The 26220-nt window shown below is 41.4% G+C and overlaps 2 protein-coding genes across 12 annotated transcripts in view; one reads left to right on the forward strand and one right to left on the reverse strand.

The window, feature by feature from the left end:
- Positions 1–1223: 1223 nt before the first annotated feature.
- On the reverse strand, positions 1224–13311 carry RABL3 (RAB, member of RAS oncogene family like 3). The gene is made up of 8 exons (XM_017814820.1): positions 13187–13311; positions 12917–13008; positions 11651–11780; positions 8569–8683; positions 6879–7029; positions 6156–6227; positions 5299–5337; positions 1224–2073 (listed from the first exon to the last, which is right to left on the reverse strand). The coding sequence occupies exons 1-8, from the start codon at positions 13230–13232 to the stop codon at positions 2008–2010; spliced, it is 711 nt and encodes a 236-aa protein (XP_017670309.1). The 5' UTR covers positions 13233–13311; the 3' UTR covers positions 1224–2007.
- A 176-nt stretch (positions 13312–13487) lies between these two features.
- GTF2E1 (general transcription factor IIE subunit 1) overlaps positions 13488–26220 on the forward strand; it is a 78043-nt gene continuing 65310 nt past the window's right edge. For 8 of the 11 annotated variants that reach the window (XR_001874737.1, XR_001874738.1, XR_001874736.1 and 5 more), the window contains exons 1-2: positions 13488–13577; positions 21922–22399. Coding sequence is in view for 4 of the 11 variants with exons in the window: in XM_017814805.1 (XP_017670294.1) it covers positions 21952–22399 (448 nt within the window). In the remaining 7 variants the exon portion in view is untranslated. The other 3 variants (XM_017814806.1, XM_017814808.1, XM_017814807.1) reach the window with 3 other exon arrangements.

Raw genomic sequence — 26220 nt, forward strand, 5'->3', positions numbered from 1 at the left:
CCTGTAAAAATAAATAAATATACCTACGTGTAGTTATCTGCCGAGATCTAAACAAATAAAATGCTTAATCTGTACTAGAGGCCTATTTTAAAACCTACAAACAGGTGAGCTGCAACCAGGGCTTTACCCACTCTACAGCATGCTGAGCTATATTACTTCCCGATTACTTGAAGAGGGCTACTTTGGAAAGCCCCTGCCTCCACATCAAAGACCTGTGCAACCATCTCTTAACGCAACCTCTTACACTACATGGCCTCCCTTACTCTGCAACACTTCCAATTCCCCTGAAGAAGCCGCAGGGGGAAGGAGGAAACTGTGCTAGCTTGCTTGTTCTGCTCTGCAATTCCTTAGGAACCTGAGAGAGCTCAGATCTGGTTACCCTAGGACAGCACTTGACCTTGAAAACATAATTCCAGCTTTCGTTGTCAAAGGATCGCAGAGAGACATTGGTGCTGTCATGAGCTGCATGGCTCGGACGTAGGTTATTTGCTATTAATATTTTGGTACCCTATTTTTTCTGGTTGTAAACTAAATGTAAACTAAGAACCCATTTCATACAGGCATCTCAAAACTTACTCCACTCATGTTTACAAATGCGCCAAGACTTTTCTGGGAAATGGCCTAAGGAAAAGCAAAGTATCCATATTTTTAATAAGTTTGACTGGTGCACCTAGCTGTCACTTTTGTGCCTGATTAGTGGCAATAGGCAGTGTTCCATTTATTTCCTAGCAGCTGCTAGAAGAGCTGCAGGCAGAGGTAATCTGGAGTCTGCAGAACTCTGCTCCCTGCCAATTTCACACCAGCATTTTACTTTCGTCTACCCCCATTTATTATTAATCTCTATTTATATCTAACTCCAGCTCTTAGTTAGCCTTTGCCAGAGGCTTAACCATTAGAGGTGACTGTGAGGAAGGAGCTGAAAGAAGAAACTGACATAAATCGGGCTTTTACTACTCCACATAATTCTGGGGAGGTGAGAAACCATGCAAAGCTTGGGCTATTTAGGAAGACAACAGCTTGCACAACAGATCAGACCAGGTAAAGTCTCTTTTATCCTTAGTGCTAAATATGTAAAGGAAACATCTGTATTGCAGAACTTTCCTTCTAATCATGTTCAGTACCTACTTTTTACACAGCTTTATATCGCTTCTAAGTGTCCACCCATTCTAATTCAGAGGATGTTCTTACATTTCATGTTTTCTGAATCCACTTAGCCCTCAGGCTCAGTAAGACCATGTCACATTTATTTCAAATAAGCATTGTATAAAAACATACCTTTCCCATCAGTTTTCAAAGCACTGCCTTTTAATTTAATATAAAGAACAAGACCACAGTCAATCATGAAAAGACAAAAACTTGATTCACTTTGCCCTCTCCAAGTAAACAATTTTAATTTAAGCAGTAGAATTAACACCACTTCCTTTCTGCTAACGATTTTCTTTTTTTAATGCTTCAAACCTTTTCTTCATATAACGCCTTTCTTTTTTCCCTTTTGGATAGGATGAACAGTGTGTTCCAGGTGAGACAACACCATTCATATAATGAAGGCATTTGATTAGTTTCCAGACCGTTCCTTACCCATCCTTACATTTTGTTCACTTTACAGGAAATGTGAAGCCCACTCAGTGTCACCTTTCCTTTAGAGGTAAAATGAATGCAATTCATTGCAAAGACTGACTGTAAGTTTTCCAAAATGGAGAGAAAGATGTCACACAGATGTGCTGTGTATAAGGTTTCCCACAGCAGTGAGAGACATTCAACTTATTGCACACTTTCCCCAGTTGTTCCCATATATCCGGACAGCCTGCAATCCTAAGAAAGACTCTAGGCTTCAGATTAGGCTTCTGGAAATCCTTCCCCAAGTCTTTTCCAACAATAGTAGCTTCAGCAGGCTAGCCAGTTGTAATATTTACTCTGCTTGACATAAGCATTATTGTCTTTGAGCATCCAATTGGAATAGGAATGTCATTAGGAACTCAGAGAAGTCATCTTCCACTTCTTCAGTGTTCAGTCATAATGAAGGCTCTTCAGTGTTCCTCCTCCAAACCTTTTCCTTTCAGAGAAGCCAGGAATCTAGAGACAGGGAAGATAAGTTGCCATGTCAGAATCAGCATGAGCTCTCTTTAGCCCACACTTGAGTGCCTGTTACCAAGCCAACTGCAATATCCTCTTCCACACCATCTCCAGAGTCAGGACTACAATGCTTCAGCTTGCTGCTAGAGGAGCACCATTAATTAAACACTGCAGAACTTGAGTATGGCTCATTTGTTCCGTGGTGTTCCTTAAGGCTTTTTTGGCAAGGGTTACACAAAAGCCTTAATTTCTCAGGCAAATCCTAAACTAATTAATTACAGATTTCAAAGGCTGTATTTCCCCCCAGATTCGAATGCACACAAGAATTTTTCCTCCATTCATTTTTAAAACTATCAAATAGTATAATCGAGTCCTATTAAAGAGCTGTCTAGGCTTTATGCCTTCAAACCTGGGACAGCAGCACTTCACTGGCAGTTGAAAGCAGTTTTATCAATTGCTGAAAGCTTTAAGAAAACTGTTGGAATAGAAATGGCTGCAACAATACAAAGGATTAGGACTCCTGCTTTTGCAGCCAATCTGTAGATACTGCTTACACTGTGACAATGGATGTTGACAAAGAAAATCTCCTTGAAATCATCAGAGGCTTCTCTGGTTTAACAGTATTTCAGATGGATTTTCAATCCAATGCATCCATGAATCCCCAAAAGAAAGTGATGCGCTGCCTTCTAATACTGCATAAGGTATCTGCCCTATTGGCATCATAAAACTGATTACAGTCCAGAGTAACTTTTAGCTTACTAACTACACACAAGCAGAAAGAGCAGACCCAGTAAACACATCCTCCCAAAGCAATTCTACACTTTCATAGGAAATAGAGTATATTAAAATGGAAGGTGTCAGCCAAGCACTACAAATCATGCCAGGAGAACATTGGCATGTATGGATAGTATGGGACAAAAATGTATTTTACAATCCAAAGTAGACTGCTCAGGTTACACACTTCATTGATAAACTCCAAAAACTAAAGAGCTTTCCCAAAATAAAAGTTCACTAAGAACTCCACAAATTAATTTGCTTGGGGGTTTCAGGCCCAAAACTCAAACACATATGCCAAGTATTCACTGAAGTACTGTTTTATTCATCTCTGAAAAGCAATCATCTCTAAGATTAAAATCAAGCAGATGATTTTGCACTAAGGTTCCTCTCAGGAAAACTGCTTTGGGAATTTAAAAAGGAAAATCATTACAACTAAAAAGTAGTTGGACCGCAGGTAAAAAGTTATCTGCTTGAGCATTTTTTTAATATCAAAATCGCTAATTAAGAGCAACAATTATTTATTTATCCGAGATCTGATTGAAGTCATAGCTGCAAACAATTTGAAACTTATCATTCTTTTCATCCTGAGGAAGTCTACAATAGAAATACCTCAAAACACGAATGATCGAAGCGACCTATTGTAGAAAACCCACAAACACATTGGTAAGAGTTACATTAAGTAGATAATTTCAAATAGTAACATTAAGAGGTTATATTCAAACCTCCATTTCCAACCTGGAATTTTCTCTTTAAATATAACTGTCCACTACTTAAGATTTGTTTTAAGCTTTTGAGCTCTTGTCAGTGAAGTAGATGAAAACAGTCATCAGCAGGCTGTAATCTTTGGCACACAGTCATAAGGAATATATAGTTAATCCTTGGCTAGCCACTAAATATGATCCAATAATAAAAGTAAAAAGTAAATTATGCATCAAAGACAACGAGCACACAAGCAGATTTCTGCATTAAGCTACTATCCTGAGCAAGTTTGAGCTGGCTTCCCGCCAAATCTCTAACACTCAGGGAAAGCCTTTTCCCTCCCTCCCCCTTTAGGCAAAGGGGAAAAAAAACTATAGAAACTGAGAGAAATCGAAAGCAACCGAATTATACCAAAAATACATATTTACATATATTACAGTTATATAGAGTAAGGATATTATGTACAACTGCCAAGAAGGGGAAGAGGGGAAGGGAAAAATGGGAAAAAGGGACAAAAAGGGACAAAAAAGGAGAAAACAAAACAAAATATGCACAATCAAAAAACCTGTTAACCAGCAAAATAAAGAACTAGCAAAATCTCACTACTTCCCTTGAGAAAAGCAGGACAGCCAGACCCGGCCCAGCACTCTCCCCTCACACGTGACAGACAACAGCAGTCACTGCAGGCCTCAGCTCCAGATAAGCAAGACCAACACAGGGACCTACCATTCCCAAACCCCGCCAGAAGAGAGGTCGGTCTCTCTGACTGGCTTATTTATACCTCAGTTTACAAAAAGGAATAGCATGGAATATGCTTCCTTGGTCACTTCCCTAATTCCTTCCTGGTTACAAGCTGGTCTTCAGGAAGGCCTAGACTGAAACTATCCCAATCTCCATGAAAGGGAAACTTCCTTTCACTAGAATGTGGAGAGGAGGGGAGAGGGGAGGAAAAAAAGACATCATGCTGAACTGAAAGAGGCAAGAGCAAGTTTATTTTTAAAAGGCACTAAAAATTGCTTAAAGAAAGGAAGCATTTTGTAATTTGTGACTATTTTTTTCCCTGCTCTCCCTAAGGGGCTTTCAGCACAGCTAGCTCTAATGATACATTTGACTGTATTTTAGTGATGCTATTCATGATAATTTGCAAGTACCTGACAGATATGGCAAGTGTAACCTCGCTACTCTCTGTGGGGAGGTGGAGGACACGAAAAGTTGAAGTGGCTTGCCCAAACCAGAAGTCATTTTGCTAGTTCTTCACCAACTGCGCTGAAAACACTAAATTCAGTCATTTAGGAATTAATTACAAGCCAGTATCATACTCCCATTTTTCTTGTGGCTCCTCTGGGTCTGTGAAAACTACCTGTGCAAGATAAAATACTAGTTCCAGCTGTGCAAAAACAAGCCTTTTCATTGACCTTCCAGAGAGCATTTCTGACCTAAATCTGCAACCAAGAAGCTGACAGAGCTGAAAGAAATCACATTTGCCCATTTCACCTCACTCCTGCAACTTTTACTGTGTTAGCATACTTTAGTATTTCACTGCCGATCACATTACAAATACTTAAGCTGACAAAAGTTGGCCATTCTTCTGTCTATCCAAACCAGCTGTGCTCTCACAGATACAAGAACTCAACTACCAGCAGAGATTATCATTTAAGTTGTATGAAGCCCATGTTTTAAAGAGGATTGTGTCAGCAGTTCACATTACACAGGAAGAAATGAAACAAAAAAGGAGGAAAAATGACAAACCTGATTGCCATCTCTTAAGAAGTATCTCTTCTCTATGACCTGGGAACAACAGAGAATGATCTTAGCTTGCACAGCACATGCGTAACCTCAGATTCCAGCAAATACTTCACATGTGAGCACTGAAACCCATGGCTAACTTGGACAAGGTCTGAACCCACATTCCCTGGTCCAGGCCTATTGCTTTAAGTGCAATGCTCTATTACACATAGGAGTTGCCACCTCCAGCCATTCTTAGAAAGGCTGTGTTATCCTCAACTTCCACATACCTGATTTAGTTAGCCCTCCTGCATAATGGAGGCGATGGTTTGGGTGTCTCCTGCATCAAAGTCATTCCTCCCATTCCCTCTCCGCAGGTGCAGTGGTTCCACTACTACACAGTAGCTCCACTATGTTATGTCCAGGGGATGCTTAACCAGAGCATTCCTTGTCATTTTCACAGTGGACCTTGACGGTCTCTTTTTCAGGAAGGGAGACTAATATGACAACTTTCTTAATTCCTAAAGGTTGCTTTAACCAGGATCAACAGAGCTAACCATAGTCTTGTAACTATACCCGCATTAGTGCCTCAGAACGCTGCAACCCCTCTGGCCTGCCAGACAACTTCAAAAGCATATGCTGAGTGTCTTTGCACACTTGTGAGTTCTTTTTCACTGTTCTGTACAGATCAAGAATCAAATCTTCAAGCAGATCAGCTATTTTCTGGAGGGTTCCAAAAGCAGGCCAGTCTTTGGCCTCCCCATACCTGGCTTGAACCAACTCAAAGAGTGGAATGTGAAAGGAGCAGCTAACTGTTGTTCATGTTCTAATCACAGACTGTTTTATACACAGAACAATAAAACATCATTTAATCAACTTACCTTATCAAAAAATCTGCTTAGTTTGACAGCATTGGATGAACCTGCAGCCAGGTAACGAGGATTGGTGCAATCCTAGAACACATAGAAGACAACAATAAACCAAGCACACAGAAATCAACACAAGGAAGCCACATACCCTTTCCCCTGACACAGGCTGTCAGCTACGGCAAACAGTGTATCTGCTGATTTCTGCTCCGCAGTTACTAGAGAGAAAAAGCCAACTTCTGTTCTGTGAATCAACTGCAGAATCTAAGTAACCCCCTATGTGCTCCACATCCTCCTGCCATCACCAGCTATTCAGTCAGAGAATGATTTGTACAGGCTACACATGAGATCCTGTGTGTATGTGTATGCATGTGTGTGTGTATACAAGCATTCACACAACACGTGTATTTTTACACCCGTATATCCATATAAAGTGATCTTGGTGTTTCATTCAAAAGCAGCCTGTGTCAGAACTATGAACAGGAAAAAGAAAATTTAACTCCAAACCTCAATTCTAAAGCTTCAGTGACCTTATTTAACATCCATTACACCTCCCTGTAGTGAAACAAAGATGGCTGTTTCATCAAGCAAGGGGTACAGCCAAACAAAATGTGCATGCCTCTGGCACTACTGAAAAAATCTCCAGAAGCCCAATTTTTGTCACAACATCTTTACTTACTAAAAATTGGACTCGCTCCCATATAAAAGAAAAACAACACTGGTGACAAAGATACTAACCAAATTTATCTCTTCAGCATTGAAATCCTCAGCCAAGAAAGCTGTTCTGGTCAAAACTTCATTCCGCTTAGTTTCTGGGATCTGATCCAGCTTAGTTCCTATTACCAGCAGTGGAATCTGGTTATCAGCAAACTGTTCACGGTCATAGTCACTGATGAGGGAAACAAATACAATCCTGAGTAAGGTGATGGCCATGTAAGTGGGCACAGGGGCACTCTCAGCTCCCCTGTCCCTTTCAAAAAATGGTCATTTAATTATTAGGGGTCATGATTTATCTAAGTGAGAATGGGCTGTACCTGTTAATTAAGGAAGGGCTTCTGCATCTAAGTCACTACCCAGGAATTGAAAGGAAACAGAAAAGAAACCACCCGAGTTGGATTTCTTCTCAGCACAGATGAACCACAGAAGAAATGCTAACACGGGCAGGAAAGGAACTCCAGTATTGTACCGAGCGCATGCAGACACCAGGGACAGATCAGGGAGCTGGCATCTCTGAACAGCTGAAGTTCCTACATACGTATACTTTTAAAGGAGGGACAATGAAATAAATTGCACCTGTGAAACACTACCCCTTTCCATGTGTGATCAAAGAGGGTTGCAACAAAAATTGCATGGTGTCAAGTTATAAATTCATCTATATTCAAGTAAAGGCAGCCACTATAAGCTGAATTCCAACAAGCTTTGATTCAGATATGAATAACGATCAAAGATAGCCTTTATAAAATAAATAACATTGCAATTAAATGTCATCACAAATCCATGTTTCAATCATTCTCCGCAGCTAGGATAATCAATTGTCTTTCATTTTTACCTAAACCAAGCTTTCTAGAAAGTAATTTTACAACCAACAGCAACAACTCGACCAAGGAATCGCTAGTGGCAGAGCATCTGTCCTTGACAGAAGCTAAGCTTTAGAAAATTAAAACAATTGTGAAGAACCTGTCTGTGGAAAAAGTGGAGAATTTTGCGGTTTATACAATGCAAATCCCCTTTCTCAGCTTCCATGTTTCTACAGAAACACCTGTGTACCAGCACAGGCAGATAAACAATTAATATTTTTCCCACAAAAAGCTACTCCTTTTTATTGCCTTCCTGCTCATGTGTGAGGTTTATCGATGATAAATGTATAACAGGAGCACAGTGGTGCAGGAGGAAATACTTGACAAGATGTTGGAAAGCTAATTATGAACATGTTTATTGAGCAGTTTTTTAAGCTCTTTCAGCCACACTCCTGAAAAAATTCCCCCATCACCGAAACCAAAGATTTATGACGTGAACTTCCTCAGCCCTGGTACATGAAAGGAAAGCCTTTTGGAACACACATGTCAGCCCATGACATTTCCTGTATAAGGACACAACTCAGTACAGACAAAGCCTTCAGGTATCAAGGACTGAACCCACTTTGTCACAGAGGCCTCAAGCAAATGAAGGATGCAGTAAAAATCTCTTCCCTTAAAGCAAGGTCTCTGCTACACAGTTTGGGAATCTACTGCCAGAATGGCCTGATTAGCAGTACAGAACACAAAGAACAGCAACCTTCTTTGATATTCCCAATTTTTTCCTTCCTTTCTTAGAAGTCTAGCCACATCTAGTTTCATGTGGACTCCAAGTAGCCTGAGGGATGAACAAAGACTTCCATAACAGCTTAGAATTACCGTGTCTTAAGTCTGTACATATGTTTTACACTCACCCATTTGTCACAAGAACTCCTGTTGGAGCAACATCTCTGTTGAGTGCTTCCAAAGTCCAGCGATACAAATTCTGGGATGATTTCTTGTTGGTTAAGTCATGCACTAAAATTATCCCTAGGATGAAAGAAAAGAGAGCAAGATGCTATTTAATGATACATTTTTTTTTCTTATCTTACCAAAATGACATCTGCAGGTTTCCAGATATCTGAGAAGGAAGAAAGGGATGCATAACCAGTTCAGTTACAGTGAATGGGTAAGGCTGAAAATATCAGGATGCAACAGGTTTTTTAAAGCTGCTTATCAGGAATTGGATAAGAGCTAAGAGAAAAATCTCATGAAAGGAGGAAACAAACAGCCACCTCAGGGTTTAATCCACAAAAGGCTTGCAGGCATTTCCTAATTCTGCTCTATTTCTAATGATACTGAAATTCTGTATTACTGCAGCAGAAAATTTAGCCTTTCTCTGTTTTACCTAACTGGTAAACATAATTATCTTTTTGTCACACCATCTGAGAAGTCTAAAGGCTTTTTCGTTGTTTCAAAGAGTTTAGAGAGCACCGTTGCTTTCCTGCATTTTCAAGAATTAATGTTACATTCTTGGGGAAGTATCCAAAGGGGAAACAGACACTGATAAACTTTCACAGTTCACCAAAATTATAGTTCAGATACATAAGTTCAAGATTTCATGTCCTACTGGGCTGCTTTAGGATATTTCCTGGTAGAAACATGAATTAATAAGATTTCTTGTATTCAAGATTAAGCTACTAGCATTTTTCATTACTATGAGCCTTCAAAACGTAAACTCTGAGATACAGCCAAACTTCCTAGCTGTGCTATTAACAGACACCCACTTCTGATAACCACAGTTCCTAACTCAATTACCAACTACTGCTAGCAAATTTCTTCTATTTATTCACACCTTCTGCAATATGTGGATGTTCCCACTTCCTCCAGACTTCAAACTATGATTAATTCAAGGACAAAACGGAATTCTACCCCTTATCTGCATCGGGATTCATTCTCAAAACACTTCACAGCCTACAGGTGGAAAAAACTTAGTAATTTGACCTTTTACCTGAACTCCCAAAGGTGCCACCCACTGTACACCCGATCAACAAACCACATTTCCATAAACATTTTCCACTACCCCACATGACTGTGCACAGACTCTCCTGTCAGAGTTCACAGCATATCACAACCACAGCCCTATCTCAAACCAATTATCTCAGTAACAACAGAAAAAGGCAACTCAGCTGCGTGTTCACTCCAGTGTAGGGAGAAAAAGCCTGATATAACATAACCTGGCCTACAGCAACAAATTCTGAGGCACTGCTGCATAACCTGTGAGAAACACTCTCCACCTCCAGACGCTCTCCCTCAGTTATGTTTTTGATTGGTCAGTTCCCTTACCTGCATCACCTAAAACCTGCACAGTTGGTTGCACCAGCAGCAAAAGACTGCGTCAACATGCAAGAAGAGCAGGCAGGACCAACGACTACTCAAGGAAATGTTCCTCTCACATGAAAGCCTGCAAACCAGAGCCTTACTGCCTAGTCCCTGTCCTCAATTATCACAGTCCACACACCAGATGAAGGGCCAGCAAAACAGAAGATTCGCGGTCAATTCAAAAACAAACTGTTCCCAACCTTGTCAACAGCCCAAGAGCCTGCACAGGTGCTGCCACAACCAAACATTAACTGCCTTTCCGTCTCAGGTTTGCAGACCACTGTAAGCCCAGAAAGCACAAGCAGTCAGGCAGAAGGAACACATTCATCTTCTCTTCTTAAATCAAGTCAAACTGAGGCAATTTGTGAGACAAGCTCTAATGGAGAAATTAATCTAATGAAAGAAACAAGAGCCAAGGTTAACTACCAAAGTCAACACTTTTCATATGCAAGCTGCCTAATAATGTATTTTGGGCACTGGAGATAAATAACTCTTATTTTAATGATGTCATTAATTATAATTCAGTTCAGGATTTCATTTCCTAATGGGCTGTTCCAGGATATTTCCAAGTCTGACCCACACTCACTGGCATACCGTGGATTTGGTGTCAAAAATAAATCCATTTTTTCATATACCAAAGAATCTTCCTTTGAGGGCACAATTCAACTCAAGCCTTATTTACAGGGGGCCAGTTAACAATATAAGCAAGAGGTACCTACAAACAGTTTTCCTCACAGGGAAGGGAGAAGACAGAACTAGTTAATCACAGATCAAAAATATTTATTGTGTGGGTTAACATGTTACTGAAAGGCCTTCAAATTACTTGGAACGAGAAAAGAGAAACAAACAGAACATTTGAGACAAATTTTCAGAAGCAGTTGTTAATCTGATATACATCTATCTGTAGTGAACTACCCTTGGACGACAAAAAAGGAACAATTGAAATACTGCATTGCTGTGTTCATAATCTTTTATTTGCTCATATTAGTGGTAGAGATGAACTAATAGGACTTTAAGTCACTATCTCAACAGAAGGCATAAGATACTACTTTCTAAATATGCAGCAAGTTGCAAGATTCAATTCTCAAAAATAATCTAACTAAATGAACTATCATGCTAAACTAAATGAGCAGAGGAAAGATGGTTATCGGCATATTGCAGTTTTATGGGAGACAGTTCAAATTTGCCAAGATAGGATGCAACTATCAAAGTCCATATAAAGTCAAATAATCATTTCTCTGCTGTAGGTTTTGCAACCGAACAGACAAGATAATATAAATCACATTTCTGCAGTATACCAGGCCTGGAAGCGTGAAGGTAACATTTATGTCTGCAAGTGTAGCTGGAAGGGACAGTACTGCACCTTTAAAGGCTCCCTGCTGTGCCAGCTACACAAAACTGAAGTGAAAGGCTGATGAAGCTCATCTGCACAGCTTTGCCTAAAATATCTTTAGAGTTCAAAACAGAATCTATAAAATTCTGCCTATGAATGTTATCAGTTTTTTTTCTCCTGTATAAATCAGAAAAGAGAACAATATGACCCTCAGCCAGACTACAGGGAACCCTGCCCCAGAACCAAGAGACGGCTCTTAACAGAAACAGTAATAAAATCAGATTTACACCAAGCAAACTCACCATTTAGCAAGTTATAGAATACTGCTCGTGTGCTTTTCACACTAGTGGCACTACCCACTGAACCTCCAACATCCCACAGCTCAATGTAGTAGGTCTTCTCTTCTGGAGTCCCTTCTTTGTAGTCGTGGATCTGATGAAAAATTCACATAATACATAACCACAGCACCAACTCACAGGAGTCAATCCACACGACACTTACACATTCAGCTGGAAGGATTATTGCACTTGGATAGAAAATTGTAAATTCTCATGATGACACCATTTCAAACCTCTCAAGTGGAAGAGAGATGAAATGAGTCAAGCAGCAGCCACTGGATACCACAGCTCCTATAGGAGATGGAGCTTGGTGAGTAAGCAGTGATTATCCTTTCCATCTTAGTATGAACAAACCTAATGCTTCATGATGTGCTTGGAAAAAGCATGCTGCTAAAACAAATGAAAATTAAGGTCTTGACTTCTTACAGTTGTTAAAACCCACATTGTAGCACTGCAGGACTAGTAACACAGGCGACCACATTGGATTCCAATTGACCACATCTCTTTCCTCTCCAAATTCTCATTCACATCTCAACTGAATTAATCAACCAACAGCTTTTGCCCCTGGATCTGCCTGGTAGTTTTGCTCCACAGTCAAACAGGAATGCTGCTTTCCAAATTTTGGAAATATATTCCTAATCTAGGGAAATGTGTTTCAAGGAGAATGCAGCAAACTGTGGTGAAGGAAAAAAGCATTTATCAATGTCCCATGAGGGCTGTAGGTTGAGCCAAAAAAGTGCTGGATGAATATCCTCATTCCTCCCACAGCAGGTCCTACAGTGAGGAGTCAGGGGGAGAAGCAACCCTTCGGTCACAGACAGTGCCCACAACCTAAACCAGCAAACTGTTTTTCCCCAGTATGTTTGGCTGACCACGTGGCTATTCACTGCCTGTTTCTCAGGGAAACGTGGTTGGAATTCTGTGCCTTCTGACATAAACTGGCCCCCTGTGACTTGTAACTCGCCCGTGGCCACTGCAGCAGGGACAGGGGCTGAGCGACAAATACCTTGTGTGACTGACAACCTGGGAAGGTCAAAACTTGCTCATACAAGTGCTTGGCTCAAGTTGATGCTATTTGCCTTGAAAGATTAAGTGATCACCAAATCACATCATCAAAGCACACCTCTTTCTGTGGCGGTAAGTAATGAAAATAAAATAATAAAGTCAAGGCCCTTCTCTTCCCTTACACTGCGGGCTCAGGGGTACCCAGGGGCCGGGCACGTCACCTACTCGCACATCCACGGAGCAACCCACTGTCCAGGACGGGTTTCCCAGCACCTGGTTGTGGCACAACAGGTGAACGAGAGAAGATTTTCCGACACCTGCAAGGGCACAGAGAGAGAACAACTCCTGGGAGGCGGCGCCGGGGTTATAGACAGCGGGGCCGGGACCTCCCGCGCTCAGCGCTGCTCCCGGCCCCTCAGCGGGTGACGGGGAAGCAGATGAGGGGCGGGTCCCCAGGAGCAGCCCCGGGCACACGGCCTGGGGACAGGGACTCACCGGAGTCGCCCAGCACCAGCACCTTGACCCTGTCCAGAGCCGCCATCTTTACCCTGCCCAGCAACAACTCCCGGAGACTGGGGGACCCGCCAATCGCAGCGGGCCGTCCTTCCGCTTCTCTCAGCCTATTGGCTGTCTCCCTAGCCGCTGGTGCGTTTTTCACTTCTGATTGGTTCAGCTCGCGCGGGGGCGGGAAGGCGAAGGGCCGTGCGGGAGCGCGATTGGCTTGCGTCGCTGTCGCTCCCGCCGCTGAGTCGCGCCGGTAGAGAGGGGGCGGTGCCGCGCACGCGCGGCGGGTGCCGTGACGCCGGGGTCGCGCGCGGCGGTGACGCGCGTGGCGGAGCCGCTGGAAGCGCCGCCCGGAGCCGGGAAGAGCTGGAAGCGGCGCCAGGTCAGTGCCGGCCCCGGGGAGCGGGGTGGTGCCTGCGGCCAGCGGAGGCCCCCAGCCCGGCGCTCGGGTGCCGCAGAGCGGCCCGCGGAGTCCGTGCTCCACGCACGGTGTGTCCGTCTGGGCCCCGTTTTCGCCTTGGCTCCGAACCACCGCCCGCCGCCCCTCCTGCGCTGTCTGTGGGGGCTGCCTCTTTGTCTTGTGTGGTTTGGTTTTTTAGGAGGTACTGTTGAGCTCCTCGTGCCCTACAGAAGCCTACACAATCTGATGTTTAAACCTCAACACATTAAAAGTGGGTAGGGAATGGGAAGCTGTGCAGACACCATAAAGGGCTCTTTGCTTAACCTTAAAGCTTAGTCTGCTGTCAAAAATCTGTACAGTTTGTAATTTGAAGGAAGTTGCAGGATTGTGGACATCTGAGGAGTAGATGACTGGCAAATCCTCCTCATTCCTGTTTACCAGGTTTGGCTGCGGGTTGAGCCCATACAGTGAAACCATTCACTTCTCCAGGTGGGGTTTTTTTGTTTTGTGTAGGGTTTTTTGGTTTTGTTTTTAATTTTATTTTTTTGTAAATTAGTTTTCTTCTGGTCTCACAAGCTCTCTGGTTCCTTGAGAAGTAAATGACCATTACATCCTAATGGCACAGAATTCTTGATGTTAAATGGGCCCAGCTGTCAGGCTTGTGCCATCCCAAGTGGCTCAGAAGGAATGAGGAAGATTGGCATCCTGAAAAGGGTGTTCAGCAGTGCACAGCTAAGGTACATTTTCATGAAGTATAGGTGGTTTAATATTTTTCGGCCACAAAAGGTGGTGTTTCTTCTTTCATCTGTTCCAATGCAGCGTCATCCTCTGATACCTGCTGGTTCTGTTGCTCATCAGACTTTTCTGCTGACTCATTAAACTGTTGAAAAACATAGTAAAAAGGAGACAAAAAAAGGGGAAACATTTTTCTGCCTTTTAGTGGTGTAAATTGGTACACAGGAAGGTCCAGTGAGTGCCAGAGCTGGCATGAGAGAGGGCAGAGCCGTGTGCTTGGGAGAGGAGCACATGGCTTTCTGGGAGCAATGAGGCATGATGGGAGTTGCATTCCTGCCTTCCACTTCCTGTGAGATACAGCTTACTTTCTCACAGGATGCTTTAGGGAATTCTTTTGAACAAGAAACTATTTTAATTAAAGCTAATCAGGTATCTTGCTGATTTGTTTGTTTCTTTATTGCTTACACGCACAGTATATACACATTTGCTACACCCTGATGCACTAAAACTATTATGAACCTAATACTTCCAGAATTTTACGTTGTCTTTCTGGAATTCTCAAAGGTCAGGCAATACCACATAATCTATCATGATGACAAGTGTGGTGTTCCAGGTCTTATTGAATCCAGATGGAAAGCAATTAATGCTTCCTCCTGTCTGAAACTTAAAAAGGAATGCTGGGGCCAAGCCCAGTGTGCTTCAGTGTAATTGTGACTTCCTAGGCTTGATATTGGTGAGAAATGATCTTATTTTTTTCCCTTTAAACAAAAGGGAAACCTTACAACTCATTATGTGAGGATCAGTGCCAACACATCACCAGAATTACACGTGTTCTGCTGGTACACGTTCAGATTGGAGTGTAGATTGTACGAAGTTCTGCTCTCCATGGTTAAAATGTCCTTATATCACAGTTGAGTCAATTTTACCACCACATGGGGAAAGATCACCTAAATCCTTAGCTGTGCTTTCTTTTCTCTGCTCTGTGTTGGCTCTAGTCTGGTAACAGAAATGATTCAGTTGAACTTTTACCCCTTGCCCTCTCTGAAATACCCCAGTTTTTTGTTTTGGCATGTTGGCTTTTCACTTTTTATCAACTTGATTCGCACTGCTACAAGAATAGCGAACTGGCAGAATTAGCACAGAAGGGTGGGGGCTGTGGCTAAAGGCAAGGGAGGAAAATAAAGACTTCTTTATGGGAGGGAGAGTGTAACTTGACTTAAGCTGCAACAGGAAATGGTACCTTCACTCTTGTAACCACTAATTTTGACCTTCTGTAAATAGTGTGCTCCATTTTCTTTAGAGCTACAACTGTAAATAGTTGTTATTGCTCATATGCTTTTGAAGTATTTCTGAATATTTCATCAGTTTGTAAACATGCACACAGGTAGTCCTCTAATTTACTGACACCTTGCTATTGTTTGTGTTGTGTTAAGATTACGGATGTGATTGAGAATTAGATCCTGAGCCTACCTGGTTCAGTTTCTGCCTTGCACAGTCAGACCTTGTGGCCTTATCACATCTGGCTCCATATATCTTAACTTCTGAAATTAGGGGAAAATGCTCTGATTTCAGCCAGGCCCCTCGGCCTTTCTGTGCAGCTGCAGCACAACTTTTCATCCTCAGTGAAGGAGACCCCTTGATATCTGTGACCTCTTGGTTTCACTTTATGGAATGCCAACAAGAAGGTGGGATTTCAGTGAAAGCAGATTGTTCTTTTCTTCTCTAATACTTCAGGGTAGGTCTTGTCATGAAAATACACATTTTCTCATCAAGATGTGCAGGAGCAAGGCTGAGCAGCAGCGTTCCTGAACTCTCCAGGGAATGAAATTCAGTGAACTCTTGATAAAATGCGGGAAGACTTTGGGTTTGCAACTGATGTGGGATAAAGGCAATTCTGGATAATAGGGACATTTTCCAGATCATCCATGCACTACAGAGAAAAGCAAGTAAACGCAAGACTAGAAAATGGGAGCTTCTGTGCTGTATTGTGGAAAGGATGAGCAGTGTCTGAGGCTACATTGTACAGATATTTAAAATGCTGATGGCATGTTTTTGCCACTGAAGTTCTGAAATTTATGCCTTCCCTTGGTGTTCTCCAGAAGATTCAGAATCACTCCTTTCAGCTTAACCTCATCATCTTCTGGAAGGCAGAATTTTAAATTTTGTTAGAGTGAGAGACTGCAAAACTAGGATATTGCAAGTGACTGGTGGAGTGAGATATGGCATATACTGGCTCCAGGAAGCCTGTCATATTTACCTTATTTACAGGTGAGGGACTCTCTTCTTATAATCTGATTTTGATTTTACCTGAAGAAACTGTATCAGTGGTGTAAACAAGTGATTTTTTTTCCCCTTTTGAAAAAAATCGTACATCAGAAGCCTGCAGAAACATTTTCCAGACAAAATGGCAAAAGCTGGTCTCAAAGATTTGGTGAAAAAGAGCACTGACAATAAAAATTAGATATGGGGAAGTAGAGGAAGCACCTTTAGGTGTTAACAGTATGCCTGATAGCCTAAGTTCACAGACAAACCTGCAACTCCAAATTTTCCTCCAAAAGAGATCTGAGGTGTGATAAAGGGTTTGTATACCCAAATGAATCTGAAGAGCAGTCTGCTTCCTTTTTCAAGATCCTGCTTTTAAAATGTTTACTGTGTAAAATACATGAATAGTGAGCCGAGCCATGTTTATGTTTTCTGAGGTAAAATTAAAATAAGTCGCAAAGCTACATGTTAAAACCAGGTGATGTTCATTTGCAGTATTGGATAAAAATTCCTGCTAATTCATACTGGCTGATTTAGGCTTTCATAATTTCTAGTACTAGTTTCATCTACATTGTGGCTTCTAGGTATCACCTTTTTAAGACTTTGTCTCAGTTTTAGTCAGGAAAAGCAGGAAGAAAGATCTAACATCATTAGTACAATTCCTGTTTGAGTTCACAGAAGAATTCTTAAAATCTTTGTACGCAGAGAAGAAGAGTTTAGTTGCTTTGATATTGTGTCAGGAAAGTCCTGACCAGTGGGGATGTTTGCTTGGTTGAATTTCTGGCTTCTGTGTGGTCTTTGGTCCTATCACACCGAATGGGTTTTTTTGCAGTCACTTGCTTTCCTCCTGATTTCTTTTCTGACATCTCCGGTTATGCTGAAGGCCTGTGCCTCATACATTTTACTCAACCTGAAGTACAATCTGCATTTTGCAGAATGTACCCTGATTTTCTTCACCCAGCAGATCTGATTGTTTTGTGTAGCTGTAGGTCTCTTTTTCCAGTGTTGCTTTTTATAGCTACATCAATATTAATTCTTCCATTTAGAACGATTTTAAAAAACCCACAAAAAATGTGTATTTAGGTTTGCTGTCTTACTGTGTTAACACAGACAGGTCTACTTTCCTCCTATACCCATAATACTGAATTGCATTCACGTAATTGCCCAGAACAATTCCCCAACAGCTGTCTCTTTTAATAAAGCCCATATTTAAATTTTGATTGTTTTTGAGTATGATCCTGTCCAGTCTGCTTTATTATCAGGGCTGTCTGTAGGTGCTCACTGTATAGTGGAGTATCTTGGCCATTATTTTATTTTTTCCCCCTGAAAATGTTCCTTGATGTTCATAAATTGTTAAGGTCAGTTCAGATGTTATTTTGAAACGGTTGCACATCCACTGAAACCTTGTTAGAAGACGTTATCATATTTCTTTGCATATGTAATTAATTCAGGCTTGACTTACTGCTTCAGTGGAAGGTGAAATTGTTGCTCAAGGATGCAGTGGTGAAGTCCCCTGCTTATGAATTTTAAGCTGATATTTATGTAGTACTGGATTGCAGCGTGTGAGTTGCATCACTGCATTTCTTGTCTGGTGAAAGGTGGTAAGAAATTGCAACTTAGAGATTAAAAGCCTTGGATTTTAAATTGTGGGCCAGATGTCAGCTTCTCCTAGAGACACAATTTGTTAGACCCTGGCCTGGTGTGTTCTGGCAGTGGTACGTGCTCACTTTTGTGCCATCCTGTGCATACGTATCATGTGTCTTGTGTGAGAACATGATTATGGCGAATGATGTAAAATATGTCCTTCATCCAACCATACAGATCTTTTCAGAGCCCTTGCTTTTGATCAGTGTTTGCTCAACATTCTCATTTTTAGAGCTAAGTTATTTGTGTTCAGCATTGTTGACTTTCATGCAGCAAAGCTTGCTGAGGGTGTTCTTTCAGTGTTCTTTCTTGGCTTTGTTTCTCCTTGGGTTTTTTTTTTCCCCTTTCTTAAATATGACACTAGTTGATTGGCTGTTTCACCCAAAGGCTGTCTTCTGCAGGATTTAGAATTTAAACTCTGTTAATCCATTTTTTGAAGTGGAGGATAATAGGGAAGAATGGTTTCTGGTGTTTTCAGAATGCTTGTATTTCCATATATCCCCACCTGGAAGAAAACTAGTGTTACAGTTAAGATGCCTACTGTTACCTAAGGGCACAGAAGATTTGGACATCACTCAAAATCTCCAGTAGAGCAGAAGAAATAATTGTATTAAAACTCCTGGTCTCACTAGATCAAAAAGAATATTTTCTAGTCATTGACACTAAGAAAGATTATTAAATCTCTAACTATTGCTGAAAAGCAAGGGAAAAGATATACACTCTTAGATCTAGTTTTATTTATTGGTCCCTTATAGGTCTCAGTTTAAGCTGTTTGAGTGCATTATTTGGGAAATTGTACCTTAAACCTGTTTTGAAAGTGTCTGTGGAAATCTGCAGTTGTCTTATTAACGCAGAGAAAGTGCTTTCCATCAGCTCTCAGATGATGTATCCAGAGTGAGATGTGCTTATTTAAAAACACTTTTCTCCTTTCTTTTGTTGCAACTGATGTTCTGAAGGTCACTGTGCCCCTTCAAGTTTCATCGTTGAGTTTTCCTACAGGGAAGTTTTTAGTAAGAGTGAATTGATGAGGAGAGAAGGTTTTTTTGTCTGGTCTTCAGATCAGCACTTAAAAAGCTTTTGACTTTCAAAATTTGACTTATCTCCTGGGGTGCCAGGTTTTGTTTAAAATTGATCTTTACATTCATTCTTTACTGTGCTTAAGTTCTGAGTAAGATTTAATCAATTTGAATAAATAAAGGCTTCTCTCCAGCTTCTGCGTTGACATTGTTTTATAGTATCAGTGTGCTGCTGTTAGATGCAGTCAAAACCAAGATTTATCTTTAAGTGATTGAAAGACTGAAAAAATACCAACAGAATGAAATTGATCTTCAAGGACAATGTCCTATGACAGTATTTAGATTGGGTCTGACTTAGAGATTCAAAAATACTGCATGGTTAAGTCTTGATGGGGCATCCTTTATTGCTAAAGCTTTTACCTTTAATGCAAAGCCCTGTAAAGTGGTCCTTTGTGTGAGATAAATCACTATGGATCTGGCATGCAAAAGAAGGCTGACTGACTCTAGAAGCACTTGTTTCATGGTTAATTCGTGGTGTGATGCACGTATTTTAATTTAATTTCCTTGAAGGGAAGCTGGAGCTGGACATGCAAGCTTTGTTTTCTGTAAGCTATTCTCAGCCTGCATACCAGCAGTCAACAAATGTTGCTCAGTTAATTCCAGTTTGAGCACTGTGAATATCAGTTGTCCCTAAGTTAGAGAAAAAGAAATGCTCAAGCAGGGAAGCATTTTAAAAGAAAAGAATTAAGGTGTTTTTCTTACCTAAAAGGCAGAAAAGGCAGGATGATCCTTATTTATTTAGTGTTAAGCTTCACATTCCACAGCCTGATTGCTTTCCAGTTGCACTGGCCACAACCCTTGAGAGGAACATACCTCCTCAGTGGCCAAAGAGTGTAGGGGGGGGAGAGAAGTAAAGCTTCAGTGGATAATGTTACCTAGAGTTTTTTGAGGGGGCACTGTTTCTCATAAGAAAAAAATCCAGGCAGGCTACTGCAATAAATGATCACAGATTTTTGAAAAGCCTTAGCTGATGGAAGTGAGTCAGCAGCAGCTTGGTTACATGTAGAGTTGGTGACTTCAGGGAGATGTCTTAGTGTCAAGAGCGTAGAAAAGTTCTGTAATGGTGTTTGTCAAAAATCCTATCACGGATTTTGTGACAGTGATGAAGAAAATAGGATACTTATGCAGATCCTTTCCTCTGCTGTCACTCTCTGCTTTCCTCTGTTTGATAGACTTGAATATTGGGGAGGTCCATATACAGTGTCTGAAACATCTAAGGGAAGTGAAAATTGGGATTGGCAGAGGTTTACGATTTTTTATATTAGTTCATGGATAAAAACTGTGTAGCAATGATGAACAAACAGAAATTAATGTGTGGGGTTTTTTTTGAGTTGAAGGAATCTTTTGCTTAAGAAATAGTTATTCATGTCCTAAACCAGCGTAGAAGAATCGTAACTGAAAAAGATGATTCAAAGTTTTATTTGAAGTTATCTGGATGTACAGCCTTCTGAATGGGTATTTCAAAAGCACCTCTAATATTTCATTCTTGTCTTGAATCTTTTATATGTGGAAATCCATACATTATGAGTGGAGAGGAATTTTGTTATTGCCAACAGATGTATAGACTTGAAAGAGTGGAGAGAAAATGGGGAAAAGCACCCTTTGGAATGACAGTAACCCTTTGCACCTTATGGAATTCCTTCTCTTTTTCTCTTCACTGGACAAAGCTTTCTGCTTCAGAAGAGTTACTGCTCTTAGTTGTCTGCTGGCTAAATCTGGTAGGGTTGACAATATGAGGAATTCCTTGCATATGATTCTGTACATGTTCCCACATATGTCACAGAAGCATGTAATAGTCATGACCATTTGTGCCATTTGATGTTAAGCCAAAGAAAAGTGAAGTGAAAATGCAGTACTTGAAAATGATTGTCTTGTCACAGACAGCCTGGTAAGTCATGGTAAGTGACTCAAAAGGTACTTTGTGGAATACTTTTTTTGTTTGTTAAACACATCATCTCTTCATGTGCACTGTGTCTTGATTTTTGTTTTCTTTATTGTGCTATATTATTCATGGTCTTTTAAGGTCTGAATGTGGGACCCTGTAAATGAAGGATCAGTCCTTTGTAAGGACCTATTTGTTCATCTAAAATCAAGGCGGAAGTAGTAAGCTGTCCTAATACAGTATATCTGCCCAGTGATGTCTGAGGAGCAAAAGCAGGCAGGGCTACTTACAGTGTGACAAGTGACATCAGCTGAGGCCACAAGACTACTCCACTCTGGGGCTGTCTTAGGACCTTTCTTGCTGTAGCCTTTTTCTGCTTCTCCCAGGCTACAAGCCTCAGCTGATCATGAAGCTGTCTTCTGGAGCTCAGCTTCAGGACAGCTTTGCTACTCCAGCTGTGACTGAGTAGAAATGAAATCTGCAGTATGTTTTGGTACCAATTTCTTGTGTGCTTTTTAAAAAGTTTTCCATCATTTTGTTTTTAATGAGAGGTAACATAATTCTGTTTCTGTAGCATTGGCATTATGAACACCTAAGGAGACAGTACAGGGCTTGGGAAAGAGAAATGGAAAGCACCTCATCCTTTTCTTAGCTCTAAGTAGGATAAATAAGAATTTCGGAAGTTAGAAGACTAGCTAAGAATCCATCTGCCTGTTTTTCATTGCAGTATACATGAAGCTCAAGATCTGAACCTGCTATGACTGACCCAGACGTCGTCACTGAGGTCCCAGCAGCTCTCAAACGCCTTGCCAAATATGTGGTGCGTGGCTTTTATGGCATTGAACATGCTTTGGCTCTGGACATTCTCATCAGGAACGCCTGTGTGAAGGAGGAGGACATGCTAGAGCTCCTTAAGTTTGATAGGAAGCAGTTGCGGGCTGTTCTCAACACTCTCAAGGGTGACAAGTTCATCAAATGCAGGATGAGGGTCGAGACGGCTCCGGATGGCAAAACCACCCGTCATAACTACTACTTCATCAACTACCGCCTCCTGGTGAACGTGGTGAAGTACAAGCTGGACCACATGAGGAGGAGGATTGAGACGGATGAAAGAGACTCCACCAATCGCGCCTCTTTTAAATGTCCCATTTGCTTCAGCACTTTCACAGATTTGGAGGCCAACCAGCTGTTTGACCCCAGGACAGGTAAGAGTACAGGTAACAGAGGGCCTTGTTTCCTCCTGTGTTTCTAACTGCTGGACTTTAAGGAGACAGTGTCTTAGGAGAATTCTCTTGAGTTTGGCCGGAGCTAGAGGGCACTCTGTTTCTGCAGGTGGTAAATGTTTGAGCAAAATACAAAAGTAACGTGTACAGACTTAAACAGTCTGTGCAGACAAATAGCAATCTTGGTAAAATGCTTCTGATTGACAAGCAGTAGAGTGGAGGTCTTATCGCAGTCGAACTCAAGGGTGAATCAGGCAGTCTGTCCTTGTTAAAAGCTGATGCCTTTTCACTATAACTTGGTCTTGCCTGTCAACTGTAAGACTTACAGGTAGTTTGCAGAGTGCATATGTATAGTTAATTTTAGTGTGCAAAAATTTTTTAATTTAGAGATGGTCATGCAAGGAGTGAGTTGTTACTATTTAATATTCTCCTAGCCTAGTGCATTATACTGCACAGCCCTGTTTCTCAGTGCAAGGCAGTCTCACTAAAGTTAAAAGAAATTAATTACAGACTTGTTTGTGGTTGGGAGTAAACAAGATTCTTTTTCAAGTGTGAGTCTCAGTGGAAGTGCATATCTGTCTCATGCATATGAAATAAGAGTTTTTTCTGGGTGTCATTTTCTAAAGGGGCAGTCCAAATACTTTGTGCTTCTATGCCAGGGAAGAAAAGGGAGAACACCTGCAACTGATGAGATTCTATTTTGCTAGTTTAATCTGGAATTATTCTGTGGGGAAGGCCAGGGGGGTTGGGTGTTAGGCTTCCACCTTCTGAATAATTTTCTTTTTAATTTTTTCCTTTTGAATTCTATGTCTTGGTCTTTTTCACAAAAATAAAAGGGCAGAAGTCAGGAGAGCTCTCAGAAACCTTGGATTGTGCTGCTTTGTGTCAGGTAGCATAATGAGAAATGGTAAAAATTGCCTGTTTAGCAGCAGTGAAGCTTTTAATTTAGGGTTGCTGATGTCTAATCTGTTTTGGCGAAGGGCAAACACCCAACAAATATTCAGCCAATCACTTTCCCTCTTTTCTGCCTCCGAAGTTCAGAAGCTGTGAAACTCCTTTGACTTGAACAACCATGAAAATGATATTTAGTACTGGAGCAGCAGAATCCACAAAGTCAAGTAACAGTTGTTGATGAAATCCAGCGCAGCTCTGTGAGTAGAAGTTGCTTCCTTGGGGAGCACCAAAACCAGCAGTGCCAGCACAGAATTTCTGTGCTCCCCACCAGGTGCAGAAACTCTACGTTGCTCCCTGCAGTTCATGATCATCTCTGGCTGCTACGGATGCGTGTGTACAGGGGAACAGTGCTTCTGCAGCTTGCATCAGCAAGGAGAGAGTAGAGAACCTGTGCAGGGAACATACATCGTGGGGAGTGTGAGACACTGATCCCAAGGGCACCTGTAACACTTTGCAAAGGCCTGTGGCCATTGCCTCCCAGCCTGTGTGGGTGGTGAGTTCCAAGAGCAAAGAACTGGCTGTTGGGAGATGCTGAAGGCAATGCTGGGATTTGGCTTTGACAACAAGGCCTGTGCTCCAAGAACTGGTGAGGTCAGCCAAGGGTTTGTCTGCAGTACAGGCACTGGCTGTGTCCACAATGTGAAGTCATTCACTGGCACATGAGATGTCTTACAGTTTTGCTGATGGAGGGAAAGATTGAGTGCTGTTTTCTCAGCAGTTGGGTTTTGTCGGTATTTGTGCAAATAACAAGAGAGCCAGTTTACCTTATTTTCAATAAGAACATACTGTCTAGAATTTATGTGTCTTCTGTTTATCTTTTAAATCAATGAAAGCTTCATCTAGATAGTGCACAATGATACTGCATTTCTCGAGAGCTTTTACATGGAATACCAGTTTGGATAGAGCTCTCTAGTTACTGTTTAAGGTGTCAAACTCTCTCCAAACCATGAGACAGCTGCTTGTTTTTGTTCTGGGTGAATAAGTGGCCAATTTTGTTTGGGTTTTTTTAGTGAGGACAGTGAACAGCCGTCCTTTTCCAAGGATGTCTTTAGCTCTTATCAGTGCTATACATAAACCTTTCCTGCTCATTGAAACTCATGGCAGTACAACTGCTGAAGGGATAGCTGAAAGCCACATAACTTCAGTCACGGTTGACCTGAGCTGCTCTTAGACTGCAGCTATGTTGATAAAATTTTGCAAATTAAAAGGCCTTCAGGGCCAAAGTCTGTTAGTCCATGGAGCAGGTAGGGCATAGAAGGCATCCTCTGCACCAGTGTAGACCAAGCTGCACTTATACTGAGGATCTGTTGTTAAAAAGATACTCTGTTTCACTGATCTGGTTTTTGTCCTTGTTGTTTAGAAATGGGTATGATTCCGATGTCCTGTGTTTTCTTCTGCTTTGCTTTCCTCTTCCCTAGCTACAACTGAAATGCAAACTCTGAGCTATTGTTGTAGAATGAAAGAGTTAGAAGATGTGCTTAGTGCTCTTTCCCTTCCTTATTAGTGATGGTGTGGTTTCCAGAACCACTCAATGACTGTAGTTGTTCTGTTGGAATTTGTGAATTAAGAGTGCTTGTGAAGAACCTGTCTGTAAGTTGTGTGTGTAGAGTTCATTTATTTTTACCACAGCATCTGCATCTGTCTCAGATTTAGCAGAGTTACCTGTCAAGTGGCTCTTTTTTGGCTTTGTGCTTTACTCTTTATTCTGAATAATGTTGAAATAAACTGAAGTGTTTATTTTTTCATCAGAAGATGTGGTTATTAATGGTTTGGGAAAGTAGAAGTGTACCTGCTGAGAGAAAATAATTGATAGTAAGAAGGATATATTTTCAGGGTGTGTAGGTACAGATGTGCTTTGGTTGCTGTTCATCCAATTAACTGGGAAAAATATTTTTAACAGAGTAGCATGTTTGCCACTAGGGTAAGTTTAAATGTAGATTTTTAAATAGTATAAAAGTTACTTTGAGAGTGTGATCTTTGTTTTGAAAAGTATTTTAAGATTTTTCTCCATTCCTTTTTCTGCCATTCAATATCTCAACCCTAATAAGCTCCAAAAACTTACTATGCTGTCAGAGGTTGAACAGCCCTTGTCTGGTACTTGTAGGAAGTTCAAGGACAGGAATTGTGTAATGTTAAAAAACTGTGAGATGGTAAAAGTCAAGACGATGAAAAAACTGGAGTTTTCTGCTGCTTCAACTCACAAAGGAATGTTTTGAAAAGTGAAAAGAAACCAACGTTGTGCCGGAGGAGTCGCTTGGTTGTATGAGTAGTGAGTGCCTGCTGGCTCCGAGTATGGCATGACCAGGTCATGGGTTGTAGCCCCATCTGTTCTAAGTGAGGAGCTAGAACAGATCTCCAGCTGTCACACTTTCTCCTCAGTGGTGGTTTTTACTGTTGCCTCCAAAGAAGCAGTATCAGTAACCTCTGGTTTTAGAGGCAAACAGCCTGGATGCACAGTGCTTTCATTTTGCAAAAGTTTGCAATGGAAACTTGTAGCAAAGCTGAGAAGAACTTTCTGATTGAAAATTTGCAGATTTGCAGTTTGCCTATTGACCTGACAGTGCCTTTGAACTGGTGCAGGCTGGGTCGTTATGTGCTGAGCAGGCAGTCCTTGCCCACTTTTCTTGGTGTTTTGTAATCTGCAGGAGGAAAAATACTAATGCCGTATGAATGAAAAGTGTTACTTCCAGCTTTGTGTTTCAGATGGGATGACTGAGGATGGAACAAGATTGTAGTTTTCCTGGAAGATCCTAATATAAGCACTTGAAATACAAATCATTGCCTTTCCCTTGTGCCGTCACCTGCTGTCTGCCTGTACTCTGGTATTTCATCACTCTTGGTGCTGCATG

The sequence above is a fragment of the Lepidothrix coronata genome, unplaced genomic scaffold (genome assembly GCF_001604755.1).
Source record: "Lepidothrix coronata isolate B3197 unplaced genomic scaffold, Lepidothrix_coronata-1.0 Scaffold46, whole genome shotgun sequence".
Classification (NCBI taxonomy): Eukaryota; Metazoa; Chordata; class Aves; order Passeriformes; family Pipridae; genus Lepidothrix; species Lepidothrix coronata.